The sequence below is a fragment of the Larimichthys crocea genome, chromosome VI (genome assembly GCF_000972845.2).
Source record: "Larimichthys crocea isolate SSNF chromosome VI, L_crocea_2.0, whole genome shotgun sequence".
Classification (NCBI taxonomy): domain Eukaryota; kingdom Metazoa; phylum Chordata; class Actinopteri; family Sciaenidae; genus Larimichthys; species Larimichthys crocea.
Window position 1 is genome coordinate 27,014,643 of NC_040016.1, and position 16,453 is coordinate 27,031,095.

General features: G+C 44.6%; 1 protein-coding gene across 3 annotated transcripts in view; it reads left to right on the forward strand.

Moving 5' to 3' along the window:
- Window positions 1–16,188, forward strand: part of smpd4 (sphingomyelin phosphodiesterase 4) — a 17,128-nt gene extending 940 nt beyond the window's left edge. The window contains exons 2-19 of one of the 3 annotated variants that reach the window (XM_019255361.2): window positions 1,220–1,306; window positions 2,367–2,503; window positions 2,620–2,695; window positions 2,794–2,902; window positions 3,353–3,405; window positions 3,506–3,657; window positions 3,749–3,881; window positions 3,977–4,048; window positions 8,525–8,662; window positions 10,985–11,148; window positions 11,599–11,689; window positions 11,811–11,908; window positions 12,003–12,166; window positions 12,867–13,072; window positions 13,160–13,390; window positions 13,484–13,615; window positions 13,708–13,836; window positions 14,964–16,188. In XM_019255361.2, the coding sequence (XP_019110906.1) occupies window positions 1,220–1,306; window positions 2,367–2,503; window positions 2,620–2,695; window positions 2,794–2,902; window positions 3,353–3,405; window positions 3,506–3,657; window positions 3,749–3,881; window positions 3,977–4,048; window positions 8,525–8,662; window positions 10,985–11,148; window positions 11,599–11,689; window positions 11,811–11,908; window positions 12,003–12,166; window positions 12,867–13,072; window positions 13,160–13,390; window positions 13,484–13,615; window positions 13,708–13,836; window positions 14,964–15,284 (2,493 nt within the window). In that variant the 3' untranslated portion in view covers window positions 15,285–16,188. The remainder of the gene's footprint in view (window positions 1–1,219; window positions 1,307–2,366; window positions 2,504–2,619; window positions 2,696–2,793; window positions 2,903–3,352; window positions 3,406–3,505; window positions 3,658–3,748; window positions 3,882–3,976; window positions 4,049–8,524; window positions 8,663–10,984; window positions 11,149–11,598; window positions 11,690–11,810; window positions 11,909–12,002; window positions 12,167–12,866; window positions 13,073–13,159; window positions 13,391–13,483; window positions 13,616–13,707; window positions 13,837–14,963) is intronic. The other 2 variants (XM_019255363.2, XM_019255364.2) reach the window with 2 other exon arrangements.
- Window positions 16,189–16,453: the final 265 nt, after the last annotated feature.

Consider the following 16,453-nt stretch of genomic DNA (forward strand, 5'->3'; position numbering starts at 1 on the left):
ACAAATAATCTATAAAGACTATAAATAATCTATAAAGACTATAAGTCTGTCACCAAAACAATAATAAAGGCTCGGTGTGTGTGTACCTGCTGAATGTAACCGCTGTGAAACAATCAGGAAATAACTTTTTATTTCTCTGATTAATGACTTGGCTTTATCGAGGCTGATGCTCGCTCTCTCTCTAATCATGTGACACAAATCTAATTAAACTTCTTCCTGTCATTATATTCTGCGGCGTAAATTGTGAGTCGGACTCAGATTTAGAAGCTGATTCATGAAATAAACAAAGTGAGAACACACACAGGTAGATGATCAGAGTTTAGTCTCAGAGACATTTCAGGCTCTGTGGAGGTTTGACAGATCTGAGCGTCTGATTGGCGGCCGGAGCATGAGGAAAGAGCTCCTCGTCGTGAGGAAAGAGATCGTCGCTGTTGAGGAAAGAGCTCGTCTCTGTTGAGGAAAGAGCTCGTCGCTGTTGAGGAAAGAGCTCGTCGCTGTTGAGGAAAGAGCTCGTCGCTGTTGAGGAAAGAGCTCCTCGCTGTTGAGGAAAGAGCTCGTCGCTGTTGAGGAAAGAGCTCGTCGTTGTGAGGAAAGAGCTCGTCGCTGTTGAGAAAAGAGCTCGTCGTTGTGAGGAAAGAGCTCCTCGCTGTTGAGAAAAGAGCTCCTCGCTGTTGAGGAAAGAGCTCCTCGCCGTGAGGAAAGAGCTCGTCGCTGTTGTGGAAAGAGCTCGTCGCTGTTGAGGAAAGAGCTCGACGCTGTTGAGGAAAGAGTTCGGCGCTGTTGTGGAAAGAGCAGTGAGGAGCTCTTTCCTCACTGCGTCTCTGCTCCGCCTTCCTCTGTGTTTGTCAGTATGCGTGTTGGGCTGCGAGTGTGTCGTGCACATACATACGTCATCAATGGGAATTTATCGTTTTTAGCGTTTTTGTCGTGGGATAACATGTTCTTACCGTGGGGAATGTTTTTGACGATATATCGTAAATTACGACATATCGCACATTCCTACAATCTATAATTTTGTCCCCGGTGTGTATCTGCAAAGTGAGGGAGACTTTCCGGTCAGAGCTCAGAGACTGTTCACCGACCTGAAGAGATCCAAGCTGCAGACACAAGATTTAGATTTTTATGCTCTGCGTCTGGTCCCTGTAATTTTTAAAAGGTGCTGTATGAATAAAGTTTATTATTAATATAAAGTGATGAATGTGTTGTGATGTCTTTGCAGGCCAATCTTAAAGCTGATTCGACCACCAAGACTCTGATCCAGCGATGCCAAGACCTGGTGAAGATCATCGATGACTATCCTGCAAAGGTAACTCGACTGTCACTGTCCAACATCAGCAGGTTTCACGTGGATCGCTGTGAGACTTATGTTCGGGCGTTAGCCGCTGTCGTGCAGGTACAGCGAGACGTGCTGACGTGTTTTATACGTTTGTTTGATAAAAATATTATCATAGCTGATATTGATACGAAAGCACACGAGCAGCTGAATCTGAACACTTCAGTCTGAACGAGCTCGCTGCACAGAGATCAGGATCGGGTCATCGGATCATTGGCTGAGTGCACGAGACAACGCCGCAGACTCAGTCAGCTGTTTGTCGACGAGCGGACGCCGCTGGGCTCGGCCGACCTTTTATGGTTAATGCTCGGTGGTCGAGGAGACAGCTGCGAGGACGGCGGCTCAAAGTGACTCAGTGTCTTCACTTTCACGATCAAAGGCTGAATGAGTCGTGGTGACACTGCAGTCTTTGTGCAGTTTACCGTGTCAGATTAGAGACGAGTTGACGAGTCTGAAAGTTGAGATGCAGCAGGATGGTCGTCTGGACAACTCTGTGAATGATTTTATTTATTTTCAGCGTGCGTGAGTGTTTGTTTGAGTCCGTCTGATGTTTTAAAGAAAGTCTTGTTCATCTGTGACAGAACGTCTGTTAGTTTTGTGGTTGTTGTCATGCACAGACTCCGTGTGTGAAGTTTCCAGCCTGCCATGTGTCGACTGATGACTCCAATCCTCAAAGCAGTCCAGATAATTCAGTTATTTCTGGCATGTTTGAGAACAGCTGTTCACTGAGAGGATGAGAGGATGAGGCAGCAGCGTAACACTGTGAGGACAACACTGCACTATAAAGTGCAGCAAGATCCACAGCTGACTCCTTCAAACAGAGATAACATATATTATCTATATATTTATTTATTTATTTACAGAAGTCTAATTTATTTCACCAATTCTAAACTGACAAGTCTCTGACATCACGTGTCTTTCCTCCCATCCTTCTTCCTCACTCACACGTCACGTCAGTGCAGCTCTGTGTCACCATAATAATATGTGTTACCTGTGTGTGTGTGTGTGTGTGTGTGTGTGTGTGTGTGTGTAGGAGCTGCACCTGATCTTCCCCTGGCTGGTGGAGAGTGTGTTTGGCAGTCTGGACGGCATCATCGCCGGCTGGAACCTCAGACTGCTGCACTCGCGGAGCAACGAGTTCAACATTGTCCTGGAGTTCCTGAACCCGAGGTGGAGCCTTCTTACATGATGTGTGTGTGTGTGTGTGTGTGTGTGTGTGTGTGTGTGTGAGTGTGTGAGTGAAAGAATCAAATCAAACGTTGTTTGTCTCTCTGGTTTCTTCTCAGCGGGCCGATGATGAAGCTCGTGTACAAGCTTCAAGCAGAAGAGTACAAATATGAGATTCCTGTTAATTATCTGCCGGTAAGACGATCTTTGTTTTCTCATTGGACACAGTTGCGTTTGTTTATTTCACCGTTAAACTCAGTAGCCTGATGTCTCGTCCTCGGTGTCTCTCACAGGGTCCCGTGAAGGCCTGCATCCAGGAGGGAGTCCTCCCTGACTGTCCTCTGTTCCACAACAAGCTGCAGTTCCCTCTGTCCGGTCTGCTCACCCTGAACCTCGCGCTCAGTATCCTTCAACACAAACGCTGATCTGTCTGAGTTTCTTCATTTAGCTTTCTGATCCTGGTGATGGAACGAACAGGAGTCTGACTGATGTGAAAGTTTAGATTTCAGAGGACAGACTGCACACAGCAGATTTCATGGATCAGTTGAAGAGCTGCAGATCATTTGACTCCACAGATGAATCTATGAAATGTAGTAAAATAATTTGCCAGACTTCCTGTAAGGTGACGTCCTAAAATGTCTCTTGTCCAATCAAGAGTTCAAACCTCACGTGAGAAAAATCCAAGAGTGTAATCAGCTCCTTGGTTCTGTTGGTACTGAGCACCAGATTGTTGTCCCTGCACCACCTCGCTATGTTAGAGTTGTCTACAAATGTGTTGTTAGACTTGCTGTCTAAACTCAGGAGGGTTCATATGAAACTGTTCACGTTGAGTTCTTCCTTAATGTTCTGCAGATCCGTTTGAATTCTTCATGTTTAATTTCGCCTCCTGTCTCATCACGCCGAAGGTCAGTTTGTCCTTTCGCTGATACTTCTCTGTCTTGTCTTGTCAGTCGTGGACTGTTGGAGACGAAACTATGGCTTCATGACGTCATCTCATGTTTTCAGATCTACCCTCAAGGTCACCATGGAAGCTCCACTGACAGCGCCTACTTTGTGCTCGTGGACGCTTATCTCAAGTATTTCCTCCCCAGTGAAGGAAATGTGCCCCCTTCCCCTTTCTCCGACTCCAGAGGCTCCGTCACTGCACCGTCACCGAGGTACTCGCAGCAGGAGAAGTTTAATGAACCTGTTGGAGTCAAATCTGTCTGAAGATTATCAGCAAACACCTTCCTCCTTTAACTCCAACAGGTCCTCCAGTGTTTCTTTTGCCGGTTACGGCGTTCACAGCCCGAGTCTCCTCAAACATCACATATTCCACCAACCCTCGGTCAATGCCGACCCCTCAGCTCAGGAGATCTGGAGGTCTGAAACACTCTTACAGGTAACACAACACACACACACACACACACACACACAAGGTACTGTCAAATGAATTAAAGGTGTGTGAAGGCTTAACCTGAGTGTGTGTGTGTTTAGATGTTCGTGGAGATCTGGCTCCATCATTACTCGTTGGAGATGTACCAGAAGCTTCAGTCTCCTCAGGTGAAGGTAAGAGAAATACTCCTCCACCTCCCTCCTTCCTCCACCCTGCACCGCAGCATCGCACGGCTAGCTGTTGACTGGCTGACCACAACCCTGCCCACCTCCCTCCACACCTCCACCATCTCTGTCCTATCAGAAAAATGGTGCCACAGTCAGGAGGTCCAACTCCTATAGAGTGTTCTGTGTTTTAAGATGAACCTGATCATCTATGAGTCATATCAGCTGATACTGACCACATGTTGCTTTGACGTAGCAGCTGGTGTAACATCATAACTGCTCGACTTGAAGTCTGTGAAGGTTCTCGGTCATCCAGGTCGTCTTTCTTCAAAAAGGTTCAGTCTGGTGCAACTGGACTGTTTGTAGATCCGTGAAGATGTTTCCTCTAAAGGTGCCGAGTCTTGAGTATCTATAGTAGGAAAGATCATAGATCAGCCTGATGTTTGTTAGTGCTCCTTGTTGTTGTGATGACAGAGTGTGACTGACATCAGTCACACCTGAACATCAGGTGACCTGAACGACGGTCGTTCACAGCGAATGTCGGGTGACCCGAACGACGGTCGTTCACAGCGAACATCAGGTCACCCGAACGACGGTCGTTCACAGCGAACGTCGGGTGACCCGAACGACGGTCGTTCACAGCGAACGTCGGGTGACCGAACGGCTGTCGTTCACAGCGAACATCAGGTGACCATCAACGACTCTGACGACAGCCGTCACAGCAACAAGAAGCACTAACAAACATCGGGCTGATCTCTGATCTTTCTTAGTATAAACACTCAGAACTGAAGAAGCTTCTTGGATGAGAGGTGAAACGTCTTCACAGATCTACAAACAAGTCCAGTTGCCCCAGACTGAACCTTGCTGAAGAACTGCTAGGTGTAAAAAAAAAAAGTCCAAGCTTCTCTGTTGTAGGACACATTTTGTCTTTGTCGTGGCTCTATAGAAACGTTTTGTCGCAACATGAACCGGAGCGTCTGCAGATTAATTCCAGACCTGGTCCAGTAAAGTTAGACACGATGTAAGATCAATAAATCCCTGTTTTTGGCTGAAAGGCAGCCTGCTGTATGTCACTGCTCTGCATCTGTGTCCAAATTAGAGACGTCAAGGTCTGCTAATAAACAAATACAATGTGTGATCCTGACCTCTGTCTCACATTTATACTGAATATTGTCCGATAATCTGGAAATCCCAACTGAGCAGGCTCGAGTTTCCACGATGTTTTTCAGCTTTAGGTGAGATCAGGATTAAAAGATGTTTGTCACTGTTCGATGTCACTTCCCTCATAACATAACTGTGTCCACACTGCAAGCAGCCACATGTCAACATATTATCCATAACCCTTTGGCTGCAGGCGTGACTCGGTTTTCTCGTCCGTGCTCCGACGTTAGAAGCATCAAACATTAAAGAACGAGGAGCTGCGTTCAGGATTCTGCCATGTTTCCCTGTAGTAGTGCTTTTGCCTCCTTTCACCACGACCTCCGCATGCTGCATGTTCACGTCTCCGTGTGTCTGCATGCTCTGTGTGTGCATGTGAAACACCGACATAAAGCCATGATACCGTGAAAGTTTCTGTGACTCTGTAGAAGAGAAGCTCCCTCCATCGACAGAAATGAAGTGTGAAGTTTAGAGTCTCGTTCCTGTGGAGCTTCCTCAGCGTGATTCTTTGTTTCCTCAAATCTCTACAAACGAGGTGGCGAGTACAACGTCAACATGAACCATAAAGTCACATTATCACAAATACGACAGGGCAAAATAAAACGTTATTTCCCTTTGAATGAATTCTCCATTTTGAACTGTAAATGACAGTAGAGGTTCACTGAGAGAAGTTGACTGATCTCATCAGGGTTTTGTAGTGACTCCAAAGAGGCCGTGATGGTCCAGTAAAGTCAGAACACTGTAAAACATGAATGATTTTTATGTTCTGATCGTCGTGTCCTCCAGGCTAACTTTACAAAGTGTACACACTTTAGTGGAATCGAGGTTAGACTTAAAAACATGGAGGTGAAATAAAGATGTTCGTGCTATCAGCCTGAAGATCCTTTAAACCAGCGTTGCAACTTTCCGATACATTTCTGTAAACTGGTAATATTCCAAATCAGAAACTCCACGGGAATTTAATGGGAATTTATGTAATTTAAAGTGTATCATATCCAAAACATAAATCTAAACATTTAGTTTTGTCATGAGCAGACATGCAATGGATGGATGGATGGGCGGGCAACTGGACTGTTTGTAGATCTATGAAGACGTTTCCTCTGAAGGTGCCGAGTCTTGAGCATCTATACAAGGAAAGATCATAGATCAGCCCGATGTTTGTTAGTGTGACTGACGACCATCAGTCACACCCAACATCGGGTGACCCGAACAACGGTCGTTCACACTGAACGTCAGGTGACCTTCAGCGACTCTGACGACAATCGTCACAGCAACAAGGAGCCCTAACAAACATCGGGCTTTCTTAGTATAAACACTCAGAACTGAAGAAGCTTCTTGGATGAGAGGCGAAACGTCTTCACAGATCTTCAAACAACTCTAGTTGCCCCAGACCCCCAGAATATTCCAAATCAGAAACTCCACGGGAATTTAATATCCAAACATTAATCTAAACATTTAGTTTTGGCATGAGCAGATATGCAATGGATGGATGACTGGATGTTTTAGTCACGATTATGCTGAAATATATTTTCCCAAACTATATTTAAGTTCCCTGTTAAAGAGCCAACCTTCAGTTTTCTGGGTTTATTCCCATGGAAAGTTTCCAATTCCTGGCATTTTGCAACTCTAGTTTAAACCTTAGAGTATCATCCAGTGAGCTGCTTACAAATAAAATAAATCAAGTAGACATGTTCTTAACATGTTGTTGATGTGATGTTTGATGGATCACAGTGAGTCTTGATGCTGGTGTTGTTTGTCTCCGTCTGTAGTTCTTCAGCTTCGACCCTCAGCTGTTTGCATGATGCCGTGTAAACACTGTTTCCTCGGGATCTGTGGCGCAGCATCGATGTCTGTAGTGACTTTAAATTATTGATTAATCTGATGATTATTGGAGCCACAAAACAAGCTCAAGGCGACGTCCTCAGGTGTGCAGAGGAAACAGTGAGACAGTCCTTCAGCTCTTTGTGTTCACCTGATTTTAAATGACCTGCAGCGTTAAGTGTGTCTCACCTGTACGAGGGCTGTGAGGTGTGACCGCAGACAGCAACATGGATGTGTTACTGCACACACCTCGTGAGATAAAAGATACAAAGACGTTCTGATAAATGATCTGTGAGGTCACATCGCACAGCCCTCACCTGAGCTCAAGACTCACCTTGATCACGTTAACACTGTGTCGACTTACCGTGTTGTTCTGTGTCCATCCTGTGAAGAGTCCACTCAAACTGCAAGAGTTTGTCCAAGAAACACTCAAATCCACACTTTAATCTGGGTTAGGATACCATTAGGGCTGCAAAATTCCATGAATTTTCTAAATTGGAAACTTTCCATGGGAATAAACAAGAAATTAAGGGGAATAAATGGGAATAAACCGTGAATTTATGGGAATTAAATGGGAATTTACACAATTGAAGGTTGGCCCTTTAACAGGGAATTTAAATACAGTTGGGGAAAATATATTTTAGCATGATTTTGACTAAAACAACCAGATCTGTTCTTCCTCAATCACTCACACTGTTTACTGCAGGTCTATTGAGGCCACGCCCCCCTACCTGCACAGGTGATTTCTAGAACTCTGGACCCAGAGCTTATTCCCAATTTCCAGTTAATTCCCACAAACTTCCATAATTCCCATGGAAAGTTTCAGATTTTTTTGAATATTTATAAAATTACCCAGCTTAACTTCCCATGGAAAGTTTCTGGAAATTTACCAGAGCACAGCAGTTTTATCATCACGCAAAACGAAACCTTCCAGTTGTGAGTTGACTCTGTTAATGATGTTAAACATGAGGGATGAGAATCATGTTCACCCATCTGGATACAAGGTGGAGTATTGTTCAGTGACAAATGATTAGTGATTATTGATAATTGATTAGTGATAATTGATAATTGATAAGTTACGTCCGTTTGGTCCTGTGTTGAAATGATTCCCATCCCTCCGTCCACGTCACTGTCCGTCTGGACTGCAGGAGACGTCTCTTCTTCTTCGTCCCTCAGCGGTCATGGCGTTTTGTTCCCACAGTCAACATGTTCTTTGTCCTCTCTTGTCTCCTCTCTTGTCTCCTCTCTTGTCTCCTCTCTTGTCTCTTGCTTCCTTCCTCCTTGATGTTTTTGGATGATTGTTTCTGTCTGGTTGCACTTTTCTTCTTCTTCTTTGTTTCGCTGCCTCCTTTTCTCCTGTTCTCATGGAAACCTTCCTCCTCTTCCTCCTTCCACCCCTTTTCTCTATTCACTGTTGTTCCTCCTCTTCCTCTTCTTCCTCCTCCACCTTGTTTTTCCTCATCCTCCTCCACCCTCACCCCTTCCTGGTGGTTTACGGGGGAACAGCTGGCGCTGCTTCAGTATCGCCTCAGTATGTCCAGCATGCCGTGCCAACCCTACGCCCCACCAGGCTCTGGGACCCTCCACACCTACCAAGTACTTTTACCTTTTCATTCACCCCCGCCCCTCTGGGGCCTCCTGGAGGTAAACTCAATGAGTTCAGGTCAAAGTCAAGGGTACTTCTCTAACACCGACAAACACAGTGAGACATTGTCCCTCTAGTTTTAGAGCTGCAGCTTTATTGTGACAGCAAACGGCCTCTTCTTACTTTTTCCTAATCCACTCTACGTTAAACTTCAAGCCACGTTTCCTGACGTTTGGCTGACTGCTTAAAGAGGGCAACTGTCGATCTTGTCATGTAGAGTTCCTACAACAAGCAGCAGTGTTTAGTCCAATTTAAAAAAAGCAGACATTCGACCTCTCCGTCCTCCATGATGGACAGCGGTCGACAGTTTGCTCCAGTCTGACTGAAAACTTTGAATTTCTACAGAGAAGTATCCTTGACGGGAAAAGTAATCCTGGAATGAAGCTTTGGAGTTTTTAAATATTTTGCATGTTTTTTGGTTTGCATGTCTGGTGTGCTTTGATGCTTCACGTGTTCGACACTGCTGCTCTCGCTAAAGCAAAAGAAACTACGACACGTGGCCAATCATCAGATCGTTTGATTATTATAATTATTGTTAATGTTTGTATCGGCCGACATGGCGTAGAAGAGGAAACTTTGAATCATTGTGATGGAGCAGCTTTGCTTGAAGCAGTTCATGGAGCACTGAGGTCCCACCTTTATGTTCACTGCAGCTTATCAAAATGATAAATCACAGCTTTGGTGGAAATTATTTAAAAAATCTAATTGACTAAATCAAATCAGGTGTATTTTATATCACCATTAACAGAGTCACAACCTCAACTCTTCTTCTGGTTGTTCTTCTGGTTCTGGTTGTTCTTCTGGTTCTTCCTCTTCTCCTCCTCTTCCTGGTTCTTCTTCTGGTTCATTTTCGTTCTTCTGGTTCTTCTTTTTCGTTCTTCTGATTCTTTTTCGTTCTTCTGGTTTTTCTTTTTGTTCTTCTGGTTCTTCTTTTTCGTTCTTCTGGTTCTCCTTCTCCTCCTGCTGGTTCTTCTTCTGGTTATTCTTGTTCTTCGTTCCTCGTCTTTTTCTTTTTCGTTCTTCTGGTTCTTTTTTTTTTTCTTCTGGTTATTCTTCTTTTTCGTTCTTCTTTTTCGTTCTTCTGGTTCTTCGTTCTTAGTCTTTTTCTTTTTCGTTCTTCTGGTTCTTCTTCTTTTTCGTTCTTCTGGTTCTTTTTCGTTCTTCATTTTCGTTCTTCTGGTTCTTTTTCGTTCTTCTGGTTCTTTTTTTCGTTCTTCTGGTTCTTCGTCTTTTTCTTTTTCGTTCTTCTGGTTCTTTGTCTTTTTCGTTCTTCTAGTTCTTCGTCTTTTTCGTTCTTCTGGTTTTTCTATCGTTCTTCTGATTCTTCATTTTCGTTCTTCTGGTTCTTCTTTTTCGTTCTTCTAATTCTTCTTTTTCGTTCTTCTGGTTCTTCTTCTTTTTCATTCTTCTGGTTCTTCTTTTTTTTCATTCTTCTGGTTCTTCGTCTTTTTCTTTTTCGTTCCTCTGATTCTTCATTTTCGTTCTTCTGGTTCTTCATTTTCGTTCTTCTGGTTCTTCTTTTTCGCTCTTCTGATTCTTCTTTTTCGTTCTTCTGGTTCTTCTTCTTTCGTTCTTCTGGTTCTTCTTTTTTTCGTTCTTCTGGTTCTTCGTCTTTTTCTTTTTCGTTCTTCTGGTTCTTTGTCTTTTTCGTTCTTCTAATTCTTCTTTTTCGTTCTTCTGGTTCTTCTTCTTTTTCATTCTTCTGGTTCTTCTTTTTCATTCTTCTGGTTCTTCGTCTTTTTCTTTTTCGTTCCTCTGATTCTTCATTTTCGTTCTTCTGGTTCTTCATTTTCGTTCTTCTGGTTCTTCTTTTTCGCTCTTCTGATTCTTCTTTTTCGTTCTTCTTCTTTTTTGTTCTTCTGGTTCTTTTTCGTTCTTCTTCTCCTTCCTCGTTTTTCTGGAAAGCAGAAGGTTCTAGGATTACCACAAACTTGAATAAACAATGATGTATCTGCAGCAGTTTAGTCTCCATCAGTCAGATTGCAGTTTTTATTTTTATTATTTTATTGAACCTTTATTTTATCAGATGAGTCATCAGAAGAACGTGAAGAAGAAAATCAGATCAAACTAAAAATAAAATGTTCAGTGTCATTAAAAAGCTTCATGTGTTCAAACATCGAACTGAACTGAGCTGGTCTGGACTGACTAACCGGTCCAGCGTCAGTCTGTGAGACCTTTGTGCTCTGGTTGTTGTTTGGCTGCTTTTGGACTGGGATGCGTTACGATTGGCTGCTTCTTATTTGTTAAAGCTGGGGGCTGATTGGGTGTTGGTGCGTCCGTGCAGCACTTTGTGACTCTACGTCTTGTTTTTGTTTTTTTAGGAGCCCTTCAGCCCGACGGAGGAGCACGTGCTGGTGGTGCGTCTCCTTGTGAAACATCTGCACGCCTTCTCCAACAGCCTGAAGCCCGAGCAGCTGTCCTCCTCCACCTCCTCGCCATCGGCCCACTCGCACGCACACACGAGCCCGCTGGAGGAGTTCAAGAGGTCGGCCGAGTCTTGCGTCATCTCTCAGTGAAACTTCTTCCAGTTTAACGTGTTGCATAATGTCGTGTACGGGAGAGGTCGTGCCTGTTTCCAGATCAGCTGAATTAATTTGAGTATTAAACGCCCAGTGTGTCATTTTTAGGTTTAAATCTTCCAGATAGTCCGCTATTCATTTGTGTCACTAAATCCTACAGACTGGACCTTTTTTAAAAAAAGGTTCTGAATCGAGGCCCGTACATCAGATACAGGTGACACTGGGTCAGGTTTAACCACGAGTCCGAGAATAACAGAAGAACTTTAAATTGGACTTACTGTCTTCACTTGCTCACCGCTGAGTGTTGACCTACAAGATTATTATCTTAAACTACAGGGATTAAACGTTCAGACTGAGTTTGACTGGACCGGGCTGATCCTGTAACATGAACAGATGTTGGTTCTTCTTCCCTGCAGGGTGGTGGTGCAGCGCTTCGTGCAGCAGAAGCTCTACCTCTTCCTCCAGCATTGCTTCGGTCACTGGCCTTTGGACGCCTCGTTCAGAGCGGCAAGTTTCACCCAAAAGAAATATTCATTTATTTATGTCTGCGTTAACCTGCAGGCTGAAGAGAACAACCGTCCTCTGCGGTCAGCACTTTGGTTTAAGAGAGTGTGTCTTGTGTGTTCAGGTGTTGGAGACGTGGCTGAGCTACATCCAACCGTGGAGATACACCGGAGAGAAGACCAATCCACAGCCCGACCAGAACAGAACAGTCCCGGACAAATGGTGAGTTTTTCTTAAAGTAGTCTGTGTAAATTATGAAATTAAATAAGATATGCTGATTATGGTTCGTCAGGTGATGATGATCTGACTTTTCCAGGGAGTCGTTTGTCCAGGAGAACCTGCTCATGTACACGAAGCTCTTCCAGGTTTTCCTGAACAGAACCGTGAGGACGGACCTGGTTAACGCCAAGAACGCACTGATGGTGTTCAGGGTGGCCAAAGTGTTCGCTCAGCCGAACCTCGCAGAGATGATCCAGAAAGGTGAGAACTAAAAACACACAAACTACACAGAACTACATCACTGCCAGATATACCAGTCTTTAAACTGGCTGGCCCCCAAGTCCAGGAGGCATGTTCACTGGTTACTACTCATTTTTAAGTGCAGCTACTTCAATTTTCCTTCCTATTTGAAACAATATCTGATTCCACTCAGCTCACAATACAATTTAAGACATACTGATCAACTTTTCTTTCTTACTCCACGAATTAACAAAGAAATTGGTCGACATGCATTTAAATCTAAAGCCCCAGCGGACTGGAATAATCTCCCTTGCACGATTAGGTCTATAACCTCCTTTCATCACTTTAAATCCTCTCTACTTACTCACTTCCAAACGTCCTGTTCTTGTTTTTGATTTTATAGGTGGGCATGCATAAGTGCTCTGTGTGCATGTGTGCATATGTATAAAAATAGCCCTAGTTTTGCTTTTATATTGCTGCAGTTGTGTTCTGTGTCATTCTTATTTTGTCCATGTATATGTATGGGGGAGGGGCCTATTGGAGCATTGTGGTGAATGGGTGTCTGCGTCTTTGTATCGTCTGTAAACATTGTATATCTCTGTTGGCAACAAGGACCCCCTCGAAAATGAGATGATACATCTCAAGGGGTTATCCTTTGATAAATAAAGAATAAAAAAGAAGACGTCATGAGTGTCATCTCTAACCAAACATCTGTCTCCAGGCGAGCAGCTGTTTCTGGAGCCAGAGCACGTCCTGCACCACCGACAGCCCCGCGGCTACCTCACGCCAGGCCAAGGAGGCAGCTTCCTGTCGTCGCGGCAGCGGGTGGTGACAGATATGGTGTTCAGGGTGAAGAGTCACGTGTACGCGTTGGAAGGCCAGGACTGTCAGTACAAACAGATGTTTGGCACGGAGCTCAGAGGAGCCGTAAGTTCTGTCGCCGTCTCTCAGCTGCTCACAAACCTCAGTGAGAAGTCGTCCTCGTGATTCTGAACGTTCTGTCCGGTTCCACAGGTCATGAAGTTAATCCAGATCATCGCGCAGGCCAGACAGACGGCCAAGAGGATATCCGATCACTCCAACGAGGTGGCGGCCAATAACTCGTTCCTGTCCTGGTTCGGGATGGGCTCCTCCGACCCGAACAACACCTTCAACGGCACCGAGCCAGAGGAGAGCGGAGAGTGTTTGAAGAAGACCCACGAATTCCTGGACAGAGCTCTGGAGAACCTGTGTCAGATCTTCAAGGTCAGTCAGTCTGTTTAGTTGATTCGATGATGGAGGTTTCACGTGTTGTCAGAAAGTTCTGGACGTTAACGTTAAACTTCTTGGTCTTTGCAGCTGAATCAGGGTCAGCTGACTCAGCTCATATCCAACCTGGGTTCCTCTCAGGACGATGGGAACTGCAAGCAGCTGCCCGACTGCATCCAGGGAGAGAACGGACTCATTCTGACGGACCTGGGCCGGAGGCAGGTCAGTACCAGAGAAAGGTGGGCAGGTGTTGGACCTGTGGGCCTAGCAGCAAACACTAAAATCTGACTCTGTGTGTTTAAACGTTTCTGCAGATCATAAGTGGACTGCGCAGGTTCGACATTCACTATCAAGGAGACCCGGAGCTCCAGCCAATCAGGAGCTACGAGAACGCCCTGCTGGTCAGGCTCTTCTACAGGATCTCGTCTCTGATTAACGACAGGGTAAGTTGCTGCTACAACTTGACGCAACGCCTGATCATGTCTGAACGCATGCTTACCCTGAAACCACACCCGGACCAAACCGGACTGTCCTGCATCGACTTCAAACCCATTCCACCAGATTCTCTGTGTCTGGCTTCCTGTCAGCTCTGTGTAAATTGACGCGGGCTGCTCGCGGCTTCTGGGACGCTTCTGAACCGGACCGCGGCAGAGCCGGTGGGGTTTGAAACATTGACTAGAACGGCCGCATATCACTGCAACAACTGCCTGATGAAATCTGGGGGTTAAGAGTCAAAAGAAGTCCTCAGAGATGTGGACAACCAAAAACTTTAAGCTGGAGACGTGCTCACCTCTGCTCTGTAGACAGGTTAGTTAGTTGATAGGTACTGCCATCGTCTTTCCTGAAGTCCACAATGATCTTGGTGGACTTCTTGTTGGACTTCTTGGTTAACTTCTTGTTGGACTTCTTGGTGGACTTCTTGATTAACTTCTTGGTGGACTTCTTGTTAGACTTCTTGTTGGACTTCTTGGTGGACTTCTTGTTGGACTTTTTGGTTAACTTCTTGGTGGACTTTTTGTTGGACGTCTTGGTGGACTTCTTGTTGGACTTCTTGGTTAACTTCTTGTTGGACTTCTTGTTAGACTTCTTGTTAGACTTCTTGTTGGACTTCTTGTTAGACTTCTTGTTAGACTTATTGTTGGACTTCTTGTTAGACTTCTTGTTGGACTTCTTGTTGGACTTCTTGGTGGACTTTTTGTTGGACTTCTTGGTTAACTTCTTGTTGGACTTCTTGGTGGACTTTTTGTTGGACTTCTTGGTGGACGTCTTGGTGTTGATGGTGAGGTTATTGTTCATGCATCAGGTCACCAGGTGCTGGACCTCCTCCCTGTAGTCCGTCTCGTTGTTGTTGTTGGGAAGATGGTGTTGGGATCATGTTCAGGCGTGCAGTCAAGTGAAGAAGTAGAGGACTAGAGTAGACTCTCTGTTCTAGATCTTCAGGTATGATGAAGTGCTCGTTTCACATTAAAAACAACCAACAGGGTCGATCATCTTTAGCATGTTCTGTTGAAAACAATCAGTTGAATTTTGAATTAACCTCTGAAATGTTGGAACGTTTCTCCTCCCACAGTTCGAAGGACACATGAACGCTCTCTGCTCTCGTCCAGACTTCCTGGGTCGCCTCGGGCGTCACTACTTGGCCGACCCGGATTCATCCACCCAGCTGAAGCAGAGCCCGGTGTCCCGGCGGACATTGGAGAGGAACCGGCAGCCTCGGCTGAGCCTGCGTCCGCTGGCCAGCTACAGGACGTTACTGCTGCTGCTGCTCTTCTACGTGTTCGGAGCTCTGCTGTCGTTCGGACCCGCGTCCAGCACTCTGCTCCTCCTCGCGGGAGGATTCCTGTACGGACTGTTCATGGCGCTGTTCGGAGACAAACTGAAGACGCACTAGCTGCCAATGTTTGACACAACTAATATTAAATGTTTGATGAACAGTATTGTATGTTCTTCATTTAGAGTATTTTCTATTAACCTGACAGCTTTTTTCATCGTTAGGACGAGAAAACATTTTAAAAACACCAAATTCTGAAGTAAGAAGCTTCGACTGATCATCAAACAGCTGCCAGAAAAGTTTGTTTTTCTGATCAATGCCCCCGATCGATCTCGATCCCTGTGGTTCTCCTGAGGTTTGTATCTGAACATTGAGTAAACTCTTCCAGGACTTTAAGGGTCAGTGTTCGTAGGAACTCCGTCGGCTGTAGACCGGCAGCTCTTTCGTTGCTTTTGATACGACTGCTTTTAAACGTGCTTCTTATGATCTTGTAAATAAACGTCTGGAAACAGATGCAGGCCAAAACTTTCAAATTGTGCTGATGGAATAAAATATTTTTTCTTCTCAGTGAAAGCTGAACGACTCTTTGTCCAAAAGAATCGATGAACAATTTGCACTCGTTTGTTTTCTGCATCATTCATTCACACAACCTGTGAAAAGGTAAATAATGAGTAACAGTAGAATTATGGTGACTAACAAATGTGTTTGATTTATTCACTGCGTGTCGTCCAATCAGGCTCCAGACTTCACTGATGTAATTTTTAAACAATATTTCGGTTTCGGTAACCTCGCTGTTTTTCCAGGGCCGTTTGAACGGATCTCAAACTGCTGATGACGAAGTGAGAAGTGTTTAAAGTGGCAGGAAGTGGACTGCAGTGTGAAAATGTATTTATTCTACCAGATGTGTGAAAAAGTTTGAAATAAAAAAAATAGACAATAACTTTCGCATAACATATAAAACTGACTTGTGCAAATCTTGCAGGGAACTCAATTTGACTTTTTATAAAAAAGTTAAACCATCAAACATGTTTCCAAAGTTGTTTTACTTGCCTTAACATCACCTGGTCATTTAACTTTTATCTTAACCAATGTTAAGGCCTAACTTTAACTGAGATGTTAAACTTGCCTAACCCAGGTTGTTTTATTTGCCTTGGTGAGGCAGGTTATAGTAGTCATGAACCACTCTTTGTAGTACCAGCTTCATTGCCTGCAAGTCCTGGAATTTCCTCAGAAATTCCGACCCAAGTGGCAATTGGGTAGAAAAGAGTTGGACCATGTCTTTCTCACTT